Here is a 19,416-nt window from a genome sequence, read left to right on the forward strand (position 1 = left end):
TCTTCTCTCTATAATACAAATCTGAACACATTGAACCCGTGAACAAAGATAGCCATTATATATGATGGGAGACGTTGAAATTTGATTCCTCATACACTATGGTAACCATTTTCATGGACAACTTTTACCAAAATTATCAGGCTCAGGATAAATATTTTTTCTCAAATGCCTAACCTAGAGCCCGAAGAGGTAACATAACATAGATTACTGTGATTTTAAATTATTAAACAAAATGATTAGCTCAAAAGAGAAATGAACTATACTGTTCAGAAGTCGGACTTTTCCTAAGCATGGGTAGCATCCGAGGGTCTTTTAGGCTCAACATGTATGAAGTAAGTTCTAAAAAAATCTTTACTGACCATGGAAGCAATGTGTGGTGCTTGGAATCTATGAAAAATTGTTGGCAAATTACTGTATTGTTTCAAATGTCTTTCATATGGAGAAAAAATAATCTAAGTAGGCGACTTATGAAATACCACATCGCAAAGAATACCTTAGACATACATGCATGCCATTGTTGTAATAGTTAAAAGGAGAAGTAGATAAGCAATCATTGTAAAGACTTGGTGTTCTTTATATAGGTGGTGAAAACAGTGAATAATTTCTACAATATATGGACTCCGATAAAATTCTACCAACAAACCATATAAAAACCGTTACGGTATTGATACATTAAAGGTAAAACAATAAAGGGGATAAACAAAAGAAACCAAAATAAAAGTGAAACAAAACAATTAAGGAATCTATCTATTATTATATAATTAAAACAAGAGACAAACAAGCCATCACGTTCATCCACATAGATTAAATTATCTCAACCGCTAATTTAGACATTAAGGGCCGAGATATAAAAATATACGCATTACACTAAAATAGAATTGTTACGTACAGAGAGTTCATGTCATCACGTACAAATAAATACTCCCTCCATTCCTAAATATTTATCTTTTTAGAGATTTTAAATGGACTACCATATACGGATGTATATAGACATATTTTAGAGTGTAGATTCACTCATTTTGCTTTATATGTAGTCACTTGTTGAAATCTCTACAAAGACAAATATTTAGGAACGGAGGGAGTATATGTTTTGATGGGAGCCAAACACGATGGACGAAAAAAAAACCCTGAGAAGTCTTGTTTTCGGACGTTCTCAAGGCAAGAGTGGTGGCATGGCGTGGATTACTGTCAAAGAAAAGGAGCGGTGGTAGCGGAATCAGATTCGTATTGGCATCCCATAGTGAAAACTATGACATCACGTGCCGTTTTTTTCTTAACTGACATGACGTGTTGTTGTCTATCGGTCAAAAGGAAAAGAGATTCCAACTAAAAAAAGGATCTGAACCAAAAAAAGAAGAAATGAGCGTGAGAGAAAGGAGGAGTTTGACTGTAGCACGTACAGATAGATCAAACTAATCCCAAAGGTAGATGTAGAGGTAGCATGCCATTTCCGACGCGCATCATCACCTCGTACTTAGCCAATCTTCATTTAATCCGTAGTCCTTGCTTCGTGTTACAAATATGAGCAACCGAACCGGTATCAAATACCCAGGCACTACTATGAGAATTAGTAAGGTATACATCAATAACATGTATATCAAATATACATTTGCTCACTTTGCCACCTTCTTATCCGCCAAATAATTGGGGCAGTTCCATTTCCAATGGACAGTCCCTTTGCAGTAGAAACACTCAGTTTCAGGCTTGGGTCCAGCTTTGGGTTTCTTCCCGAGAGTGACAACTTGCTTGTCATTCTTCTTAAAGTTCCCCTTCTTTTTACCCTTGCCTTTCTTCTTAAAACTAGTGATCTTGTTAACCATCAACACTTTATGTTCCTTCTTGATTTCTATCTCCGCGGTCTTTAGCATCACGAAGAGCTCGGGAATAGTCTTTTCCATCCCTTGCATATTGTAGTTCATCACAAAGCCTTTGTAGCTTGGTGGCAGTGATTAAAGAACTCTGTCAATGACACAATCATCTGGAAGATTAACTCCCACCTGGGTCAAGTGATTATGGTACCCAGACATTCTGAGTATGTGCTCACTAACAGAACTGTTCTCCTCCATCTTGCAGCTATAGAACTTGTTGGAGACTTCATATCTCTCAACTCGGGCATTTGCTTGAAATATTAACTTCAACTCCTGGAACATCTCATATGGTCCATGACGTTTAAAACGTCTTTGAAGTCCCGATTCTAAGCCGTAAAGCATGGCACACTGAACTAACGAGTAGTCATCAACATGCGACTGTCAGGCATTCACAATGTCTGCTATTGGTGGGGCAGGTGGTACACCTAGCGGTGCAACAAGGACATAATTCTTCTGTGCAACAATGAGGATAATCCTCAAGTAACGGACCCAGTCCGTGTAGTTGCTACCGTCATCTTTCAACTTAGCTTTCTCTAGGAACACATTAAAATTCGAAGGAACGGTAGCACGGGTCATTGATCTACAACATATATATGCAAAAAACAATCAGGACTAAGTTCATGAGTAATTAAGTTCAATTAATCATATTAGTTAAGAACTCCCACTTAGATATACATTCCTCTAGTCATCTAAATGATACGTGATCCAAATCAACTAAACCATGTCCGATCATCGCGTGAGATAGAGTAGTCTTCAATGGTGAATATCACTAAGTTGATCACATATGCTGTATGATTCATGTTCGACCTTTCGGTTTCCAGTGTTCTGAGGCCATATTTGTATATGCTAGGCTCATCAAGTTTAACCCGAGTATTCCACGTGTGCAAAACTGGCTGAATATAGATCCTATCACACCCGATCATCACGTGGTGTCTCAACACGAAGAACTTTTGCAACGGTGCATACTCGGGCAGAACACTCATACCTTGAAATTTAGCAAGAGATCATCTTATAATGCTACTGCCATACTAAGCAAAATAAGATGCATAAAAGATAAAAGTCACATGCAATCAAAATATGTGACATGATATGGCCATCATCATCTTGTGATTTTGATCTCTATCATCGAAGCAACGTCATGATCTCCATCGTCACCGGCTTGACACCTTGATCTCCATCATAGCATCGTGGTTGTCTTGCCAACCATTGCTTCTACGACTATCTCTACTGCTTAGTGATAAAGTAAATCAATTACATAGTGTTTGTATTTCATACAATAAAGCGACAACCATATGGCTCCTACCAGTTGCCGATAACTTGTTATAAAACATGATCATGTCATACAACAATTTATATCACATCATGCCTTGACCATATCACATCACAATATGCCCTGCAAAAACAAGTTAGACGTCCTCTACTTTGTTTGTTGCAAATTTTACGTGGCTGCTATGGCTTCTAGCATGAACCGTACATACCTACGGCACAAAAACCACAACCGTGATTTATCAAGTTTGCTGTTTTAACCTTCAGAAGGAGCAGCCTCACTCAAATTCGATTCAACTAAAGTTGGAGAAACAGACACCCGCCAGCCACCTTTATGCAAAACTAGTTGCAATATCTGTCGGTGGAACCGGTCTCATGAACGCGGTCATGTATGGTTGGTTCGGGTCGCTTCATCCAACAATACCACCGAATCAAAATAAGACATTGGTGGTAAGAAGTATGACGATCACCGCCCACAACTCTTTGTGTTCTACTCATGCATATCATCTATGCATAAACCTGGCTCGGATGCCATTGTTGGGAAATGTAGCATGCAATTTCAAAAAAATTCCTACGCTCACGCAAGATCTATCTAGGAGATGCATAGCAACGAGAGGGGGAGATTGTGTCCATGTACCCTCGTAGACCGAAAGCGGAAGCATTAACTTAATGCGGTTGATGTAGTCGAACGTCTTCTCGAATCAACCAATCAAGTACCGAACGTACGACACCTTCGAGTTCTGCACACGTTCATCTCGATGATGTCCCTCGAACTCTTGATCCAGTAGAGGCACGAAGGAGTTGATGAGTTCCATCCGCACGACGACGTGGTGACGGTGTTGGTGAACTGATCTGTGCAGGGCTTCGCCTAAGCACTACGACAATATGACCGGAGGAGTAAACAGTGAAGGGGGGCACCACACACGGCTAAGAAACAACCGTTGTCCTTTATGGTACCCCCTACCCCCGTATATAAAGGAGGAAAGGGGAGGCGGCCGGACCAAGGGGTCACGCCAAGTGGGGGGAGTCCCACTAGGACTCCTAGTCCTAGTCGGCCCCCTTCCTTTCGAACGGAGGGGGAAAGAGGGAAGTGGAGGGAAAGAGAGAGGGAGAAGGAAAGGGGGCCCGCGCCCCCTCCCCCTTGTCCAATTCGGACTCCCTATGGGAGGGCGCGTGCCACCTCCTGCGGCCTACCTCCTCTTTCCCCTATGGCCCAATAAGGCCCATTACTTCCCCGGGGGGTTCCGGTAACCCCTCGGTACTCCGAAAAATACCAAACCTCTCTGGAACCATTCCGGTGTCCGAATATAACCTTACAATATATCAATCTTTACCTATCGACCATTTTGAAACTCCTTGTCATGTCTGTGATCTCATCCGGGACTCCAAACAACCTTTGGTCACCAGAACACATAACTCATATAATACATATCGCCAAGCGTGCGGACCCTACTAGTTTGAGAACTATGTAGACATGACCGATACACCTCTCCGGTCAATAACCAATAGTAGAACCTGGATGCTCATATTGGTTCCCACATATTCTACGAAGATCTTTATCGGTCGAACCGCACTGTCAACATACGTTATTCCCTTTGTCATCGGTATGTTACTTGTCCGAGATTCGATCGTGGATATCCTCATACCTAGTTCAATCTCGTTACCGGCAAGTCTCTTTATTCATTCCGTAGTGCATCATCCCGTAACTAACTCATTAGTCACATTGCTTGCAAGGCTTCATATGATGTGCATTACCGAGAGGGCCTAGAGATACCTCTCCGATACTCGGAGTGACAAATCCTAATATCGATCTATACCAACCCAACAAACACCTTCGGAGATACCTGTAGAGCATCTTTATAATCACCCCATTACGTTGTGACGTTTGATAGCACAGAAGGCATTCCTCCGGTGTTCGGGAGTTGCATAATCTCATAGCCGGAGGAATATATATTTGACACGAAGAAAGCAGTAGCAATAAAACTGAATGATCATTATGCTAAGCTAACAGATGGGTCTTGTCTATCACATCATTCTACTAATGATGTGACCCCATTTATCAAATGACAATTCATGCCCATGGCTAGGAAACTTAACCATCTTTGATCAACGAGCTAGTCTAGTAGAGGCATACTAGGGACACAGTGTTTTGTCTATGTACTCACACATGTATTAAGTTTCCAGTTAATACAATTTTAGAATGAATAATAAACATTTATAGTGAATAAGGAAATATAAAATAACAATTTTATTATTGCATCTAGGGCATATTTCCTTCAAAGATATGGGCCGTATGGGCCATAAGAGGGGAGCACACCAGCCCACAAGGGGTGGCGCCCCCCCCCCCCCTTAGGCAGGAGGCCAAATTGGAGAAGGAAAAAAGGGGGTTTGGCCCCCCTTCCCTTTTCTCTCTGATGATATATGGAGGGGGGGGGCGCCACTTGGGAAACCCCAAGTAGGATTCGGATCCTACTTGGGGAGCCCCTTGGCTGCCTCTCCTCCCCTCCCAAGTATATATATGTGGGGAGGGGGCGCCTAGAACACACAACATCAATTGTTAGCCGTGTGCGGCGCCCCCCTCCACAGTTTACACCCCCGGTCATATTGTTCCGGTGCTTAGGCGAAGCCCTATGAGGATTACTTCACCATCACCATCACCATGCCGTCGTGCTGACGTAACTCATCTACAACCTCGACACCTTGCTGGATCAAGAAGGCGAGGACGTCACCGAGCTGAACGTGTGCAGAACTCGGAGGTGATGTACGTTCGGTACTCGATCGGTGGAGCGTGAATAAAGTTTGGCTACATCAACCGCGTTGTGAAACGCTTCCGCTTACGATCTACGAGGGTACGTAGACACACTCCCCCCCTCGTTGCTATGCATCTCCATGGATAGATCATTGCGTGTACATAGGAAATTTTTTGTTTTCCATGCAATCTTTCCCAACAGCAGGAGCACGCCCCGTCCCGTCAAATTGATGAATGTTGTGCGCCCAACTGATGCACCGATTTTGAAAAGGCTGAAGCGAAAAATATCAAGGTCATTTATTAAATATCACACATTCATTACAAACAAAACCATACAGAAATATGAAATTACATCCAAATATTTGGGGGTCCAAATTTTCTTCCTCATGTCTCAATTGGTGGTGCATCGTGAGCATAGCTCGAAGCTGCCTTTGTGCCTCTGCCTCAGCAGAGTAAACTTTGTTAAACTCAAAAGCCCATAGAAGCAACGATCAGGAAGTCATCAATGCAGACTAGAAAAACTTGGGCGCCTGTGATCTGCAAAGCTAATCGCCACCTTTGACTATAAAGCGCTGATGGAACCCTATAGAAACTTCAAAGATCACGAACATCCGCCGAATCCAGACGGATCCACCAGGAACCTAAATCAACCGGATCCTAGAAGAACCGTCAGAGACAAGACTCCACATGCACTCTGGCGGTGATAAACACACCAACGAAACAGAGAAATAGTGGGGAGAACATTATTCCTAGATGGGGACATTGCCACCCTCAAACCGAACTCAAAGACTCTTACAGAAAACCTAGAAACAAATCACCCAACCCGTCCAAGACGATGCCGCGACATCCTCTTCTCTGGTGACCTGGTCAGGTCAGGACGCCGTTGAAGATCATCGGGCTGGATCACCAATGCCGCTGTCAGGCATTGCCCGTCGAGAGCCACAACTCGACCACGCATCATCTTTGTCATCATGCCGAGAAATTTGTTGAGTATATATGAAAAAATATACATTTAGATATTTTCTAATTCTTCTGGGGAAAAATTTATGTAAGTTTTGCCTCTGGTCCATTTTAGTCTGCATATAAGTTTGTCTGATGTCAGACTTATATGCAGACTAAAATGACCAACAAATCTTATATGCGGACTAAAAATGAAGTAATAAGTATGTCCATTTAACCATCGGTAAATTGTTCAAGAAATATGCTCATGCATGTTTAAGTTAGTTTTTCAAATTTGAAAACTAGCCTTTTGAGATTTTTTTTATTATCTCCGACTCATCCTTATAATTTTAACTTTGGCCTTTTCCAAACCGAAGGGTTGCGGCTCGGTGGGGATGTGACGCGTGCTGCATGCAGCTGCTCCTGCTGGCGTGGGGTGCGTGAGTTTTTCAACAGCTGGCATTCATCGTTACTCCCTTCGTTGCTAAGTTTTCTAAAATTAGCAAAACGCGTGAATTTATACTTTAAAATATGTCTACATACATCCATACATAGCCAATATTAAAATCTTAGTTAAGTTTTCTAAAATTAGCAAAACGCATGAATTTATACTCTAAAATATGTCAAGATACATCCCTACATAGCCAATATTGAAATCTTAGAAGAAACTTATATTTCGAAACGGAGGCACCTTTTTCTCCTCCCCCTCTTCCGTTCCATTTGAACACTCTCCTCCGACTTACCTCATCTCATGTCCTCCCTCGGCCGCCGCTCTTGCTCTGTTCCTCCGTAGATAGATCTGGTAACCATCGAATCCTTGCTCTAGTCTGTTCATTTCTTTATGCAGCTGTTGTTTCATTTTCAGTCTCCTTCACGCTGCATCTTCCCTTGTTTTTTTGCAGGCCATCTAGAAGGAGAGGCGCGCTCATGTCGCAGGAACCGGAGCGTGCGGCGATGGCGGCCGCGTCCGGCGAGCTTCCGCCTGCTGCTAGAAGGGAGATGAAAGATCCGGGTTTTGCAGAATCCTCTCCGGCGGTCCAGGCCATGGCGGCTGAAGACGGGTGGTCCACGCTTCCGGGCGATCTCGTCCGCCGCATCGCCAACTCCTTCCTCGACGAAAACGACCTCGACTGGTACATGGACTACCGCGCCGTGTGCACCGGCTGGCGCGCCGCCACCGACGACCCCAGGAGCGACGCCTCCGACCCCCGCTTTCGCCCGAGTCAGTGGATCGTCCTCGACGAGGTCTTCCAGAGTGAAGCCAATCTGCTCCTATTGAACAGCAGCACCGGTCGCTTCCTCCGCAAGAATTTTCCGCAGCTCGGCGATTACCACGTCGTGGCCACCACTCTCGACTGCTACTTCGTTCTCGCGGAAAAAACCGCTCCTCACGCCGCCCGCGTCCTCAACCCTCTTACCGGCGTCGTGATCCGTTTCGCGGCGCCCGTGCCCCCCGATGTGGGAATCGCTGATGTCCTTTTCCCCCACGGCTCTTCGCTCCGGCTCGCCGTCTTCTCCGACTCATCTCGCAAGGCTTACTCAGCGGCTCCTCACAGTAAAAGTTTCGTCAGATACAACCATAAGCAGCCATCAGCTTACGATTTCTTCCGGAAGGCGGTCGTGGGTGGTGTCTACGCAAGCTTTTCTGAAGCATCCGTAGTTCATGAGATGATTATTTGCTTAGGCAAATTTCTGCCGGTTAATCTTGCTCCTGTGACCGAGATTTTCTCCCTTGATCTTCCTGGGCATGGGTACGGCATGCGGTGTTTCCTAGTGGATTTGCATGGGCATATATGTATCGTCATGAAGATCTTGAATCCACAGGGAGTCTTGGCTCTCTTTGCTCTTCAATATGACACCGAGACAAGTGAGCTCTGCCGTCTGAAGACCCCAGACAGATATGCCATCTTCATCGGTGACTACAGGTGCTTCTCCGTCGATGTTGATGAGTTCCCAGGAACTGAGCCAGACTGTGTGTACTACACTGAACATTTGGGTTCATCCGCTCATATCTGCAAGTGCAACATCAATGATAACAAAATGGAGAGGATCTCTGAAGCTGCTGATTTTGTGAAGCAGGACAAGAAGTTTGTCCTGGTCGCTGACCGTCCTTACACCATCATCCACCTTCTCGCCAGCTACACCATCAACAACCCGGACTCTCAACTGGCCTTGCAACAGATTCCATAAGGCGTCGGCAGATCGGATAGTGATTTCGATCCGACAAGACATTTGTTAAGTAATTCTTCATGTTTCCCTTCTAGTCTTTCGATTAGTTATTATGGTTATTATGCCTTGCCTGGTTAAGAGTAAGAAACAGGTAGATTCTATGTTAGATCACCTTTAGTGGAAGTGCAATTTGATGTCCTAATTGGTACTATTTGGTATCAACCTAATGCGACATCTATTATATATCGTGCTTGATGGATGCTATCTTATTTAGATGTGTCCACTAGTTCTTCTCTTGTATTACTACTTCCTAGCAAATGCAATGTGGTTCTTAATTTCTGGTAGTAGTAAATGTTGGCCCAATGTTTGTCAACTTCTGGATTTTGCTCTTTCAATGGAACCATCTTTGCAATTTCATTTACTGTACAAGAAATGGTGTTAGATTTGCTTACTGACGGTTTATCGAGCTGCTGTACAATGTGGCCTGGGCATACAACAGGGTATGAAAGGAATCTTTCATCTATTTTTGTTATGCTCTAATACGTCTATGCTTGATTCCCTTGAACTAATTGCATTTGTACGTAGTTTGTTCGTTGCATTTATGGGCATTACTAAAGAAACACAATCTGCAGCATGAATGTTGTTAAAGAACTAAACTAAAGATGTTCTCTGCTTATAAATATTTGTCACGCAGTTGGCCGTTGCTGTTTCTACAAGGGTATTGTAGATTCTGTATCTTTTTTGTACTACATTTACATAGATTTTATCCTGTTTAGACAATGCGTGTGTCCACCTGATCACCGAATCAGAGAAGTAGATCGACTATCAGGAGCTCAAAATGTCCTTGTACTGCTACAACAGTAAGCAGAGAACAGATGTTGGAAGTAACATAGGCTAGTGGATGAACTACTCTGAAACATCAGTTCTAACCATACCTTGTATGATTTCTTCTTCATCTAGAACTGCAGCGCCGTCGGTTTGTTGTCAGAGAACGATGTGTTTAGGCGTTTCTTAGTTGTAGCTGCAGTTGATGGGTCAATCATTCAGTTTGCTTCTACTATAGATTCTATCCTCAGGCAACTGCTGGACACTTGAAGTCTGCATTTTGAGATCATCAATGTACTCAAATAGCATATCAATTGCTTTTTTCTTTCTAATTATCAGCTTGGTAGAAGGTTAGTGGTTCAGTCTCCAAGTATACAATTTTCAACACTAGCTCAAATCTTAACTCCAAGTGGTTGTTCAGGCTAGTGTTTTTATTTCAGACGGGTTACATTTGAAACTCTGATTTCTTCTTCTAAAGAACTATTCTAAAAACCAAAAAGAGAAGAAGATACTAAACAAATATGGATGCAAGTATTTACATAGTTTATTTGGAATGGAGTATCTGCATGCATGACATTATAAACACTACAACAAAACGGCATATCACTGACCTGCTATTAAGCAATCTACACTGATGGGCTACCCTGCCCGTCTGATGAACAGAAAACCCACGGACCTGTCCAGGCCCGCATCACCTATGGTCTTTGGCGACTAGCTCTTCTTCCATCCTCCGCTTACCACTATGACTTAATAACTCTTTTTTCAAGCGGAGGTGGCAAATAGACTACAGAAGCAACAGTAATATATAAGTTTCACATTATGTCTTATATGTGGAATGTAAAATATCTATCTAAAAGTACGCCATCATCTTTCAAGTTTATAAATATAATTGTGTGATCCAAATATAACAATGTAATAATTTTGACAATGATTGTAGCTTAGTGTATACCATTATGATGCAAGTATCCACATGCTAGATGAATGTAAAACTATGTATGGGCATTGATACGCCTAAGAAACTAGTGATATTGCAAGGAAATCCACCAAAAATAAAGTTCGTATACTTTGGGAACTCGACCATTATTAATATTATTTTTTTGCTTGTAGGAGAGATATAGTACCCCGAAGGCATGTATATAGAATCTTACCAAGAAGTCATAAAATAAATACACAGAATAGCAAGTACAATTATATGTGTGCATAGCACACCACTGGAATGACTGATTGACCATCATCCAAGTATTTATAGCATATTGCCGCTAAAACATAAAAGAGCATGCCAACAATATTAAGTTGGGTGAGGATTTCGCTGCACTGAAGATGTTCTACTACAAGTGATATATCATAAAGACATAAACGAGAAATGATGTATACTGAATTGTAAGTTATGTTCAGTCACATAAGCGGTAGGAACTTAAATTGGTGGTATTCAGCCTACTGCTCATGCTAGAAAAATAGCGCAAGTATACATTTGAGTTATCAAGAGTTAATATCCACGAGATAAAAAATTGAAGGCTACATCATTTGCTCAGAAATAACTAGATAAAGCTAGGAACAAATTAAATATGATACTAGAAAAGAAAGTACTACCAACTCATCAGCAAATTTGGTGCTCCCTTCATTGTCATAGTTATAGTCCTTTGCCGCCCAAGAGGGTCTTGAAGGATGAATGTCTTATCAGTCACCCAATGCTTGCCATCATCTTGAGGTATATCCGCTACATTATTGGATGTAGCTCTAGGCCTCTACCAATGGACATGTTCGCAAAAAAGTGATTTGTCCAATTTTCTTTTGAAGTTCTTCTTATTTCATTTTCGTAGGAATAAGTATACATTTCACGCAATAACCACACTGCACAACATATCTATCAACGGTGATTTTTTGAAACCATGTGCGAATATTTGCCTTCTCATGACTTTTTGAAATGGAGACTTAATCCTAGCAAAACTAAATATTAATAAATTTGGGAGAAAAGAAGAAAAGTTATGTTTTGCTAACTTGTCCATGGGGTGGAAGCCTGGAGGTAGATTTGATGATCCAACGGATATAGTCAAGTTTTTGATGATTGATAAACTATGTATTGCTCAAGCCTCTGGGCTGGGAAGGGACGATAAATATAAACATTCAAAGGAGCACAAAATTAGCTGAGGTGTGAGTAATTTTTTTTTCAATACGATAATTAGTTTGTTTCCCAACTTTATATAGTTATTTCAAACAACTTATGGTGCGGTTGCTTTCTTATTCCGTGGGTCTTAACTCTTGTGAACTCAGATGCATATTTTCTCTATGTTTTATAGTATGACCCGTAGGTTGAATACCACAGATTTAATTTCTAGTCAATCATATATTGCTTGCAGTAGAAAATCCACAATATAATTAAATCCCCATCCAACTTTATATTGTTGACATGCTCATTTGTGTTTTAGGGACGTCATGCAAGAATCTATTTTCATGGATAATCATTTATTCACGTGGTTTTCTATGCACCTATATAGCATGTATTTGCTACTCCGTGTATGTACTATATGTCTTCTTGATAACATTATATACATGCTTTCACTTACCATCTCTCTACTACAAGAAAAAATGAAATCAATCGCGGTGTGGTTGCAAAGTATGCCAATTTTTATTTGGTCAACTTCTCTTAATGTCTTGGAGAATGATCTAAACATATCAAATCATTTAATTCCTATCCAAATATATTTAACCATTTATGTTCACATGATAAACATGTTTAGATCAGTTTTCCCTAGTAATAATGATGGACATACCCTCTAATTACTATTCAAATATATCAAAACTCTTTGTGTTCACAAGTTAGATGTGTTCAAATCAATATAGAAAGAGTGAAGTGTCTCTAGACAAGAAATCCTACTCTTCCTTTTTATTTTCTCTGTTGCCCAAGCCCTTTCTCTCCATACCCACGTAGTTGAATCCTCCCTTATGCTTAGGAGCCCACCCACAAGAATGACCTTCATTTCCGACGCCACCCGTGACACCCCGCTTCTTGATAAAGGGAGAAGAGGAGTACCCCTCCAACTAATACCCTCTTTCGCATATTGCCTCCTCATTTGTAGGCACTGTGAAAACAATTGGCAAAGCTAGTATATATTTACATATTAACCATGAAATTTCAAATGATGACCGCGTGGTTCCATTTAGTTTCATGAAATTTATCTCTTGACCATGCATGAACACAAGGATAGTAGGACAATTATCATGTAACGATTTATAATAAGCTTCAATAAATATCTTAGTTTTCATCAAAATGAGCAACAAGGGTCCAATACCAAACAATAAAGGAAAATCTATACCAACTTAGACATCTTTCATATGTTAGAAAAATCGCCAAATAAGATTCAAATAACCAGTCGTATTTAATTATGGCTGGAAGTAGATTTGAGGCCCACGAATTAAGAAGATGGGAAGACATTATGCAAAAGGGGAGTAGCCTCCTCCTCCTCTCCCTGCATTTGGGACAGGGGGTGATGAGCTCGATAGCGGGGTAAAAAATGAGGGCCATTACTGTGGGTGGTCACAAACTATAAGGGCATATTCAACTAGTAGGGTAGGGACACATAAGGTTGTGGGAGTGGAGGGAGAATAGGGACGAATGGATTTTTTGTCTCAAGACTCTTCTCTTTGTAATACAAATCTGAACACATCGAACCTGTGAACAAAGATAGCCATGATATATGATGGGAGACGTTGAATTTGATTCCTCAAACACAATGGTAACCATTTTCATGGACAACTTGTACCAAAATTATCGGGATCGGGCTAATTTTTTTTCTCAAATGCCTAACCCAGAGCCCGAAGATGACGAAACATAAACATAGATTATAGTGGTTTTAAATTATTAAACACAATAATTAGTTCAAAGGAGAAATGAACTATATTGTTCAGAAGTCGGACTTTTCCCAAGCATGGGTAGCATCATAGGGTCTTTTAGGCTCAGCATATATGAAGTAGGTTCTAAAAAATATCTTTACTAACCATGGAAGCAATGTGTGGTGCTTGGAATCTATGAAAATTTGTTGCCAAAATACTGTATTGTTTCAAATGTCTTTTATATGGAGAAAAAAATCTAAGTAGGCGGCTTATGAAAATACCACATTGCAAAGAATACCTTATACATAAATGCATGCCATTGTTGTAATAGTTAAAAGGCGAAGTAGATAAGCAATCATTGTAAAGACTTGGTATTCTTGTTCTTTAATCAAAACCATACATGGAAATAATGAGTGTAGTACCTTTCTAGGACTTATTTTAATAAACTTTCATGACGAAAAGGATTAAGGGTAACGAGTTTCTAAGAGTGAAGGAATCATCACCAAAAAAGAAAAGGAATCTTACCAAGTGGGCATGCCTAGTTAGTCACGAACACTCATCACTTGGGTCCTTTATAAGAAAAACTAGAAAAGAAACATATACTTCTAATGGAAACATATCATAGACATCCTATGGTATAAGAGCACGTTTCCACCATTATATGTATTTGTTCCCACATTACATCAAATATATTCCATCGCATATGAATTTTCTTTATGCAAAATGATTACAATATTGGTGAATTTGGCCGAATATATCAAAAATGTGTTTGTATGTAAAATATTTTTAGATATTTTTAGTGCCTATAGAAAAGTAATTCATCTCAAAAGATTCCCCATCTAATTCTTGATAATTGTTCAATAATAATTCAAATAACAATCTTACTTATGCTTCCTTAGTTTATGTGCAAAAGCACATTTTACTACCAGAAAAAAATTATATAGGTGGTGAAAACAGTGAATAATTTCTACAATATATGGACTCTGATAAAATTCTACCAACAAACCATATAAAACCCATTACGGTATTGACACATAAAAGGTAAAAAAATATAGGGAATAAACAAAAGAAACCAAAATAAAAGTGAAACAAAAATTCAAGGAATTAAATAAGAAATAAGAAGTAGCAATAGAAAAAGTTCCACCAGGACGGCTCCATAGACAGCCCACGGGGCGCAGTAGGGTGAGGAGCGGCTATACCACGCTTGCTGCAAGGTGTACAGTTCTGTCGCCTCAGGTGCCCTATAAATGTTTCTCAAGAAAACATGTTCCCACATTTCAGAAAACTGTATGTGATATTTTAAAACAATTATACAATATAAAATAAATGTTTGTGTAATTAAAAACTATATTTCTTACGATTCAGAAAAATGTATGATATTTTAAAAAAAATCATGCATTTCAAAACATGTGTTCTTGAGATTAACAAAATGTTATACAATTTAAAAATAATGTTCATGTTGTAGAAAAAATTGGTTTCGTATCATTAAAAAACTGTTGAAAATGTATTTGAAACAATGTTAAAAAACGTATAATTTTGAAAAAATTAATCATGTATTTAGAGAATTGTTAAAAATTTATAAAAAATGTCCCTGATGTATTTGAAAAATGTACAGTGTGTTTGAAGAAGATAGACATCAAAATATATCTTTAAAACTATTAATTATGTATTTCAAAAATATTTAATTTCTATACAAAATTTAGGTGTATAAGAAAAATTTACAATGTGTATGAAACTAGACATTTCTTAAAAAAAGAAAAAAAATAAAAGTTAGAAAATATAAAAAATACTTAGAAAGAAACACAGTAAACCAACACAAAAAAAGCTTGAAAACCGAGACAAAACCATTCAAAACTGACACAGAAACCCATAAAAACAAAAGAATAGTGGGAAAGGACAAAAAGAAGAAAGAATGAAAAGGAGAAAATAGTAGAAAATCGGTAAAAGCGTAAAAGAAACGCAAGAAACAAAAAGGAGCTAGAAAGGTTCTAAAAGCGGTGCAAACCTGTCTATAGAACCTTTCTAAAACCGAATTAATGGGTCAGCCCATGAACCCCTGCGATAGAGGTGAGGCTATTGTCGGTCTCGCAATAGGCGAGAAATAGCCATGGGGAGCATGGCGGGCCACACTTTTTCTAACAACTAGCAAGGAGTCCGTGCATTGCAACGGAACCACAATAAAATTAGCTCTGCCATGGCTCAAAGTTTGTTAAATATTTCTACAGGGAGATTGACAACAGGGCATTGTGGAGGAGCAGCCGACATGGAGGGTGTATGGAGGAGACGGGAGGATGTTGCAGTGGGTTCTAGAGTTTGGACTCCATCTTCAGGAACCTTCGCCTCCCCAGGTCCAAGCATTTCAGAGGTGGATTTACCGTTCAAACACCTGCTGTTCGGTGCAATAATTCCAAACTTACGAGACCAAATACCTCCCCAGGTCCAAGCATTAAAGATCACTAAAGATGCTACCACCACTATCCTGTCATCGGTTTTCTGTGATGTTTTCCATTCCTCTATGTAAATAGCCAAATATATCAGTTTCAAAAAACATCTTATATTAAGTTGCGGAGGGAGTACAAGTTTGGTCGAATAAAATTTGAGCAAAGCACTCTTTGGGTACGTCTTGAGCAGTCACTGTCATTGTGATATCATGTTACAACGGTGTAATGTCTATACCTACTAATAAAGCAAGGTGCATTTCATCAATTTTTTTCATCCGTTCACCACTGAAAAAGCATTTTTTTCTATCCGAGGTGGTACTAAATTCTTATGTGTTTGTCTGCTAGAAAAAGAATTTACGTACGTGGGCCGCAAGCCCCTTTATTTTCAGCCCACGCAGCCATGAAAATTATATTTTCCGCATCAGGCGATAAATAGTCCGAGTTTCGCACAGGAGAAACTATAAAGGGCTGGCCCATTTTTCTTTATTTCTGTGTTTTACTTCTATTTTTATTCTCCTTTCCATGTCTCTTTTTCCCGTCCAAGTTTATTTTTTTAGAATTTATTTCATTAGTTAAAAATTCTCAATAAATGTTCACAGTTAAAGAAAACAAATTCTGGAAAATGTTCAGAATTCCAAAATTTTGTTGCTATTTTGAAAAATATTGAAAACTTGCAAAAAGTTTTCCAGTTTTCGGAAAAATGTTGTTTCCAAAAATTGTTTGAGATTTCTAAAAATAAAATGGCATTTTGAAAAATGCTCTAGATTCAAAAAATATTCCTGTTTTGTGAAATTATCACAATCAAAAATAATGTTTGTGTTTAAAAGATGCACATTTTCAAAAAATCTGACGATTTTTCCATACATGTCCCAGTTTTAAAAAAATGTTCACAATTTCAAATCATGTTCATGTTTTTATTAAAAAGTTGGTGTTTCCAGAAAATGTTTGTGAATTTTATAAGATATTCCCTTCCATATTTTGTTATCGTTTTTCCAAAAGTGTAAATAGTTTTCAAAAAACTATTCAGGATTTAAAAAACTGTTCAAGTTTCCTAGAATGTTCAGAAACTTCATACCTTAAAATCCCCTCGATTGAAAGGATTGAAAGGAAAAGTAGATTAAATAACTCATGGGGCTTCTCTGGCCTATGATGATGTAACAAAACTCTTAAATGTACTCGATCAATGAATAAAAAAATAGTGAATTGATTCCTTCCCACGCGGCGAAACCGAGAAGCTAAATGTTCCCTTTTTACGTGCACACAGGGTTTTGCTTGCGCATTTAATTCTCACTAACTTTAAATGCATACTATTTTATCTCCCGTTGCAACGCACGGGCATATGTGCTAATAATACCAATATGGCTATACACGGTGTAATGTAATATCAATATCATGTTACAATGGTGTAATGTAATACCCATATCATGTTACAATGGTGTGATGTAATACCGTTATCATCACTATTAGGGAAAACCTTATACACAATATCTTAGTAGTAGCGCTGAACAAAACAGGGCGCTACTGCTAATTAGTAGTAGGGTGTTTAAATAAACCGTGCTACTGCTACCTCTTTAGGAGTAGCGCGTTTCGGGGAAACGCGCTGCTGCTATGTTTGTAATGGGCGCAGATGGCTAGCCCCACTTAGTAGTAGCGCTTATCCGTTACCAGCGTTACTGCTACGTCCCGTAGCAGAACGCGCTACTACTTACTTACCTTATCCTGGAGGGGTTGACCATCTCAGGCCAACTCCACCGCGCGACCCCAAACAGACGTCCATTTTGTCCGGATTCTGTCCGTTTCCGTAGTGATTTGGGGTCGTGTCCGGGCCTGTCCTGGGATGCGGTGGTCGTGCGTCCAGCGCGCGGCCGCATCCATTTGCCCCATCATGTCCGCGTATATTTCTTTGCAAGTCCTTAACATTTTTTTATCATTCATTTTTGGTACATGATAATACATCATTACATTTTGACTAGTAAAGCAAGGCCAAAGAAAACAAGAACCACAAGAATACATTTGAGAAGATACCCAACTTCCATAACTACTCCCTTGAGTTGGATTAGCGTCTTCTCGATGCACTCATTGTTGATATATGGAGGAGGCACGACATTGCACCCTCCTTTCTTCTTCAAGCCAGAAGTCGACGTTGCTTCCTCACACGTAGTATCGTGCCTTGTTGCTTCTTCGCACGTAGTATCGTGCCTAGCGTCTAATCTAGCAACAAGTGCACTTGCCTCATCTAAAGCCTCTAGGCTAGCTAAAAGTGCACGAACATGCAATACATTTCGCTCTATCAACATATCGATGTACTCTTCTTCCCAATACCAAAACTTGCATCCATTCTACACAATAAAACTTAAAGTTAGCACCACTAGTCTAATCCAAGAGCACAAACCGAAGCTAAAAGAGCACATACCCCATCGTTTAAGCACTTGATGAACACCCATCCGGGATGCTCCGGCGTTGTAGACACGCGGCGCACGACCACCTTTGGGCAGTGGTCACACTTGATGAGGGGCAACGGTGAGCCGACGAGCTTTTGGGCAAGCACCGAGCCCGGCCGGCCGCCATTCGCGTATCTGTCGGCGGGCCACCGACGGTGCAGATCCGAGCGGCTAGAGGACGAGTCACTGCCTGCATGTGGCCTTGTGGCCCTGCCAGGGCCTTCCGGCGAGGTTCCCGGCCAGTCCATGGCGCGGCCCGGCCTCACACAGCTGGGCGAGCTCAAGACCGACCGGATCAGCCCCAAATCTGGCCGGCGGGTGCGCAAACAAGGTGGTCGTGCTTGGGTTGCTCGGCGGCGACGAGAGGAAGGGGCTGGGCAAGCGGGCGTCCGAGTTGCACGGCTACAATGGCAGCGGGCGGCCGGCGGCGGCGAGGAGAAGAGAGGGGAAGAGTGGAGTGGATGCGGCCGGAGGGAGGGAGGGGGCGGATAGAAAAAGGCCCGTCCTGTGCCACCGACGGGCGGGCCAGGGGAGGACATGCGCAGACGACCCGCGCATCCGCGTGGTGTCCGTTTCACCCCAAAAGCGGCGCAAACTTGGGCCGCGGATGGGTCGAAAGCGGACACAAAGCGGACAAACGTCCGTTTGCGCCCGCGCGCTGGGCCGTCTCGTTTGTCCCTTTTAACCCAAACGGACGGGGGCGGACAGGATAGGATCGCGCGGTGGAGTTGTCCTCACTCACTCTCCCTCTCACTCGCTCTCGCCGGCGCCGAACCCGTCATCCGCCGCCGCCGCGCTGCTTCTCCACCGAGGTACTCCCTCCTTCCTCCTCCCCCTCCTCCCCCTCCTCCTCCCAATGCCCCTCCCTCCTCCTCCTCCGATCGCCC

General features: G+C 41.2%; 1 protein-coding gene across 1 annotated transcript; it reads left to right on the plus strand.

The window, feature by feature from the left end:
* Positions 1 to 7,776: 7,776 nt before the first annotated feature.
* LOC119279996 lies at positions 7,777 to 9,012 on the plus strand. The gene has a single exon (XM_037561015.1). It carries the CDS (start codon positions 7,777 to 7,779, stop codon positions 9,010 to 9,012), a length of 1,236 nt encoding a protein of 411 aa, XP_037416912.1.
* The last annotated feature ends 10,404 nt before the right edge of the window (positions 9,013 to 19,416 follow it).

Source organism: Triticum dicoccoides, chromosome 3B (assembly GCF_002162155.2).
Source record: "Triticum dicoccoides isolate Atlit2015 ecotype Zavitan chromosome 3B, WEW_v2.0, whole genome shotgun sequence".
Classification (NCBI taxonomy): domain Eukaryota; kingdom Viridiplantae; phylum Streptophyta; class Magnoliopsida; order Poales; family Poaceae; genus Triticum; species Triticum dicoccoides.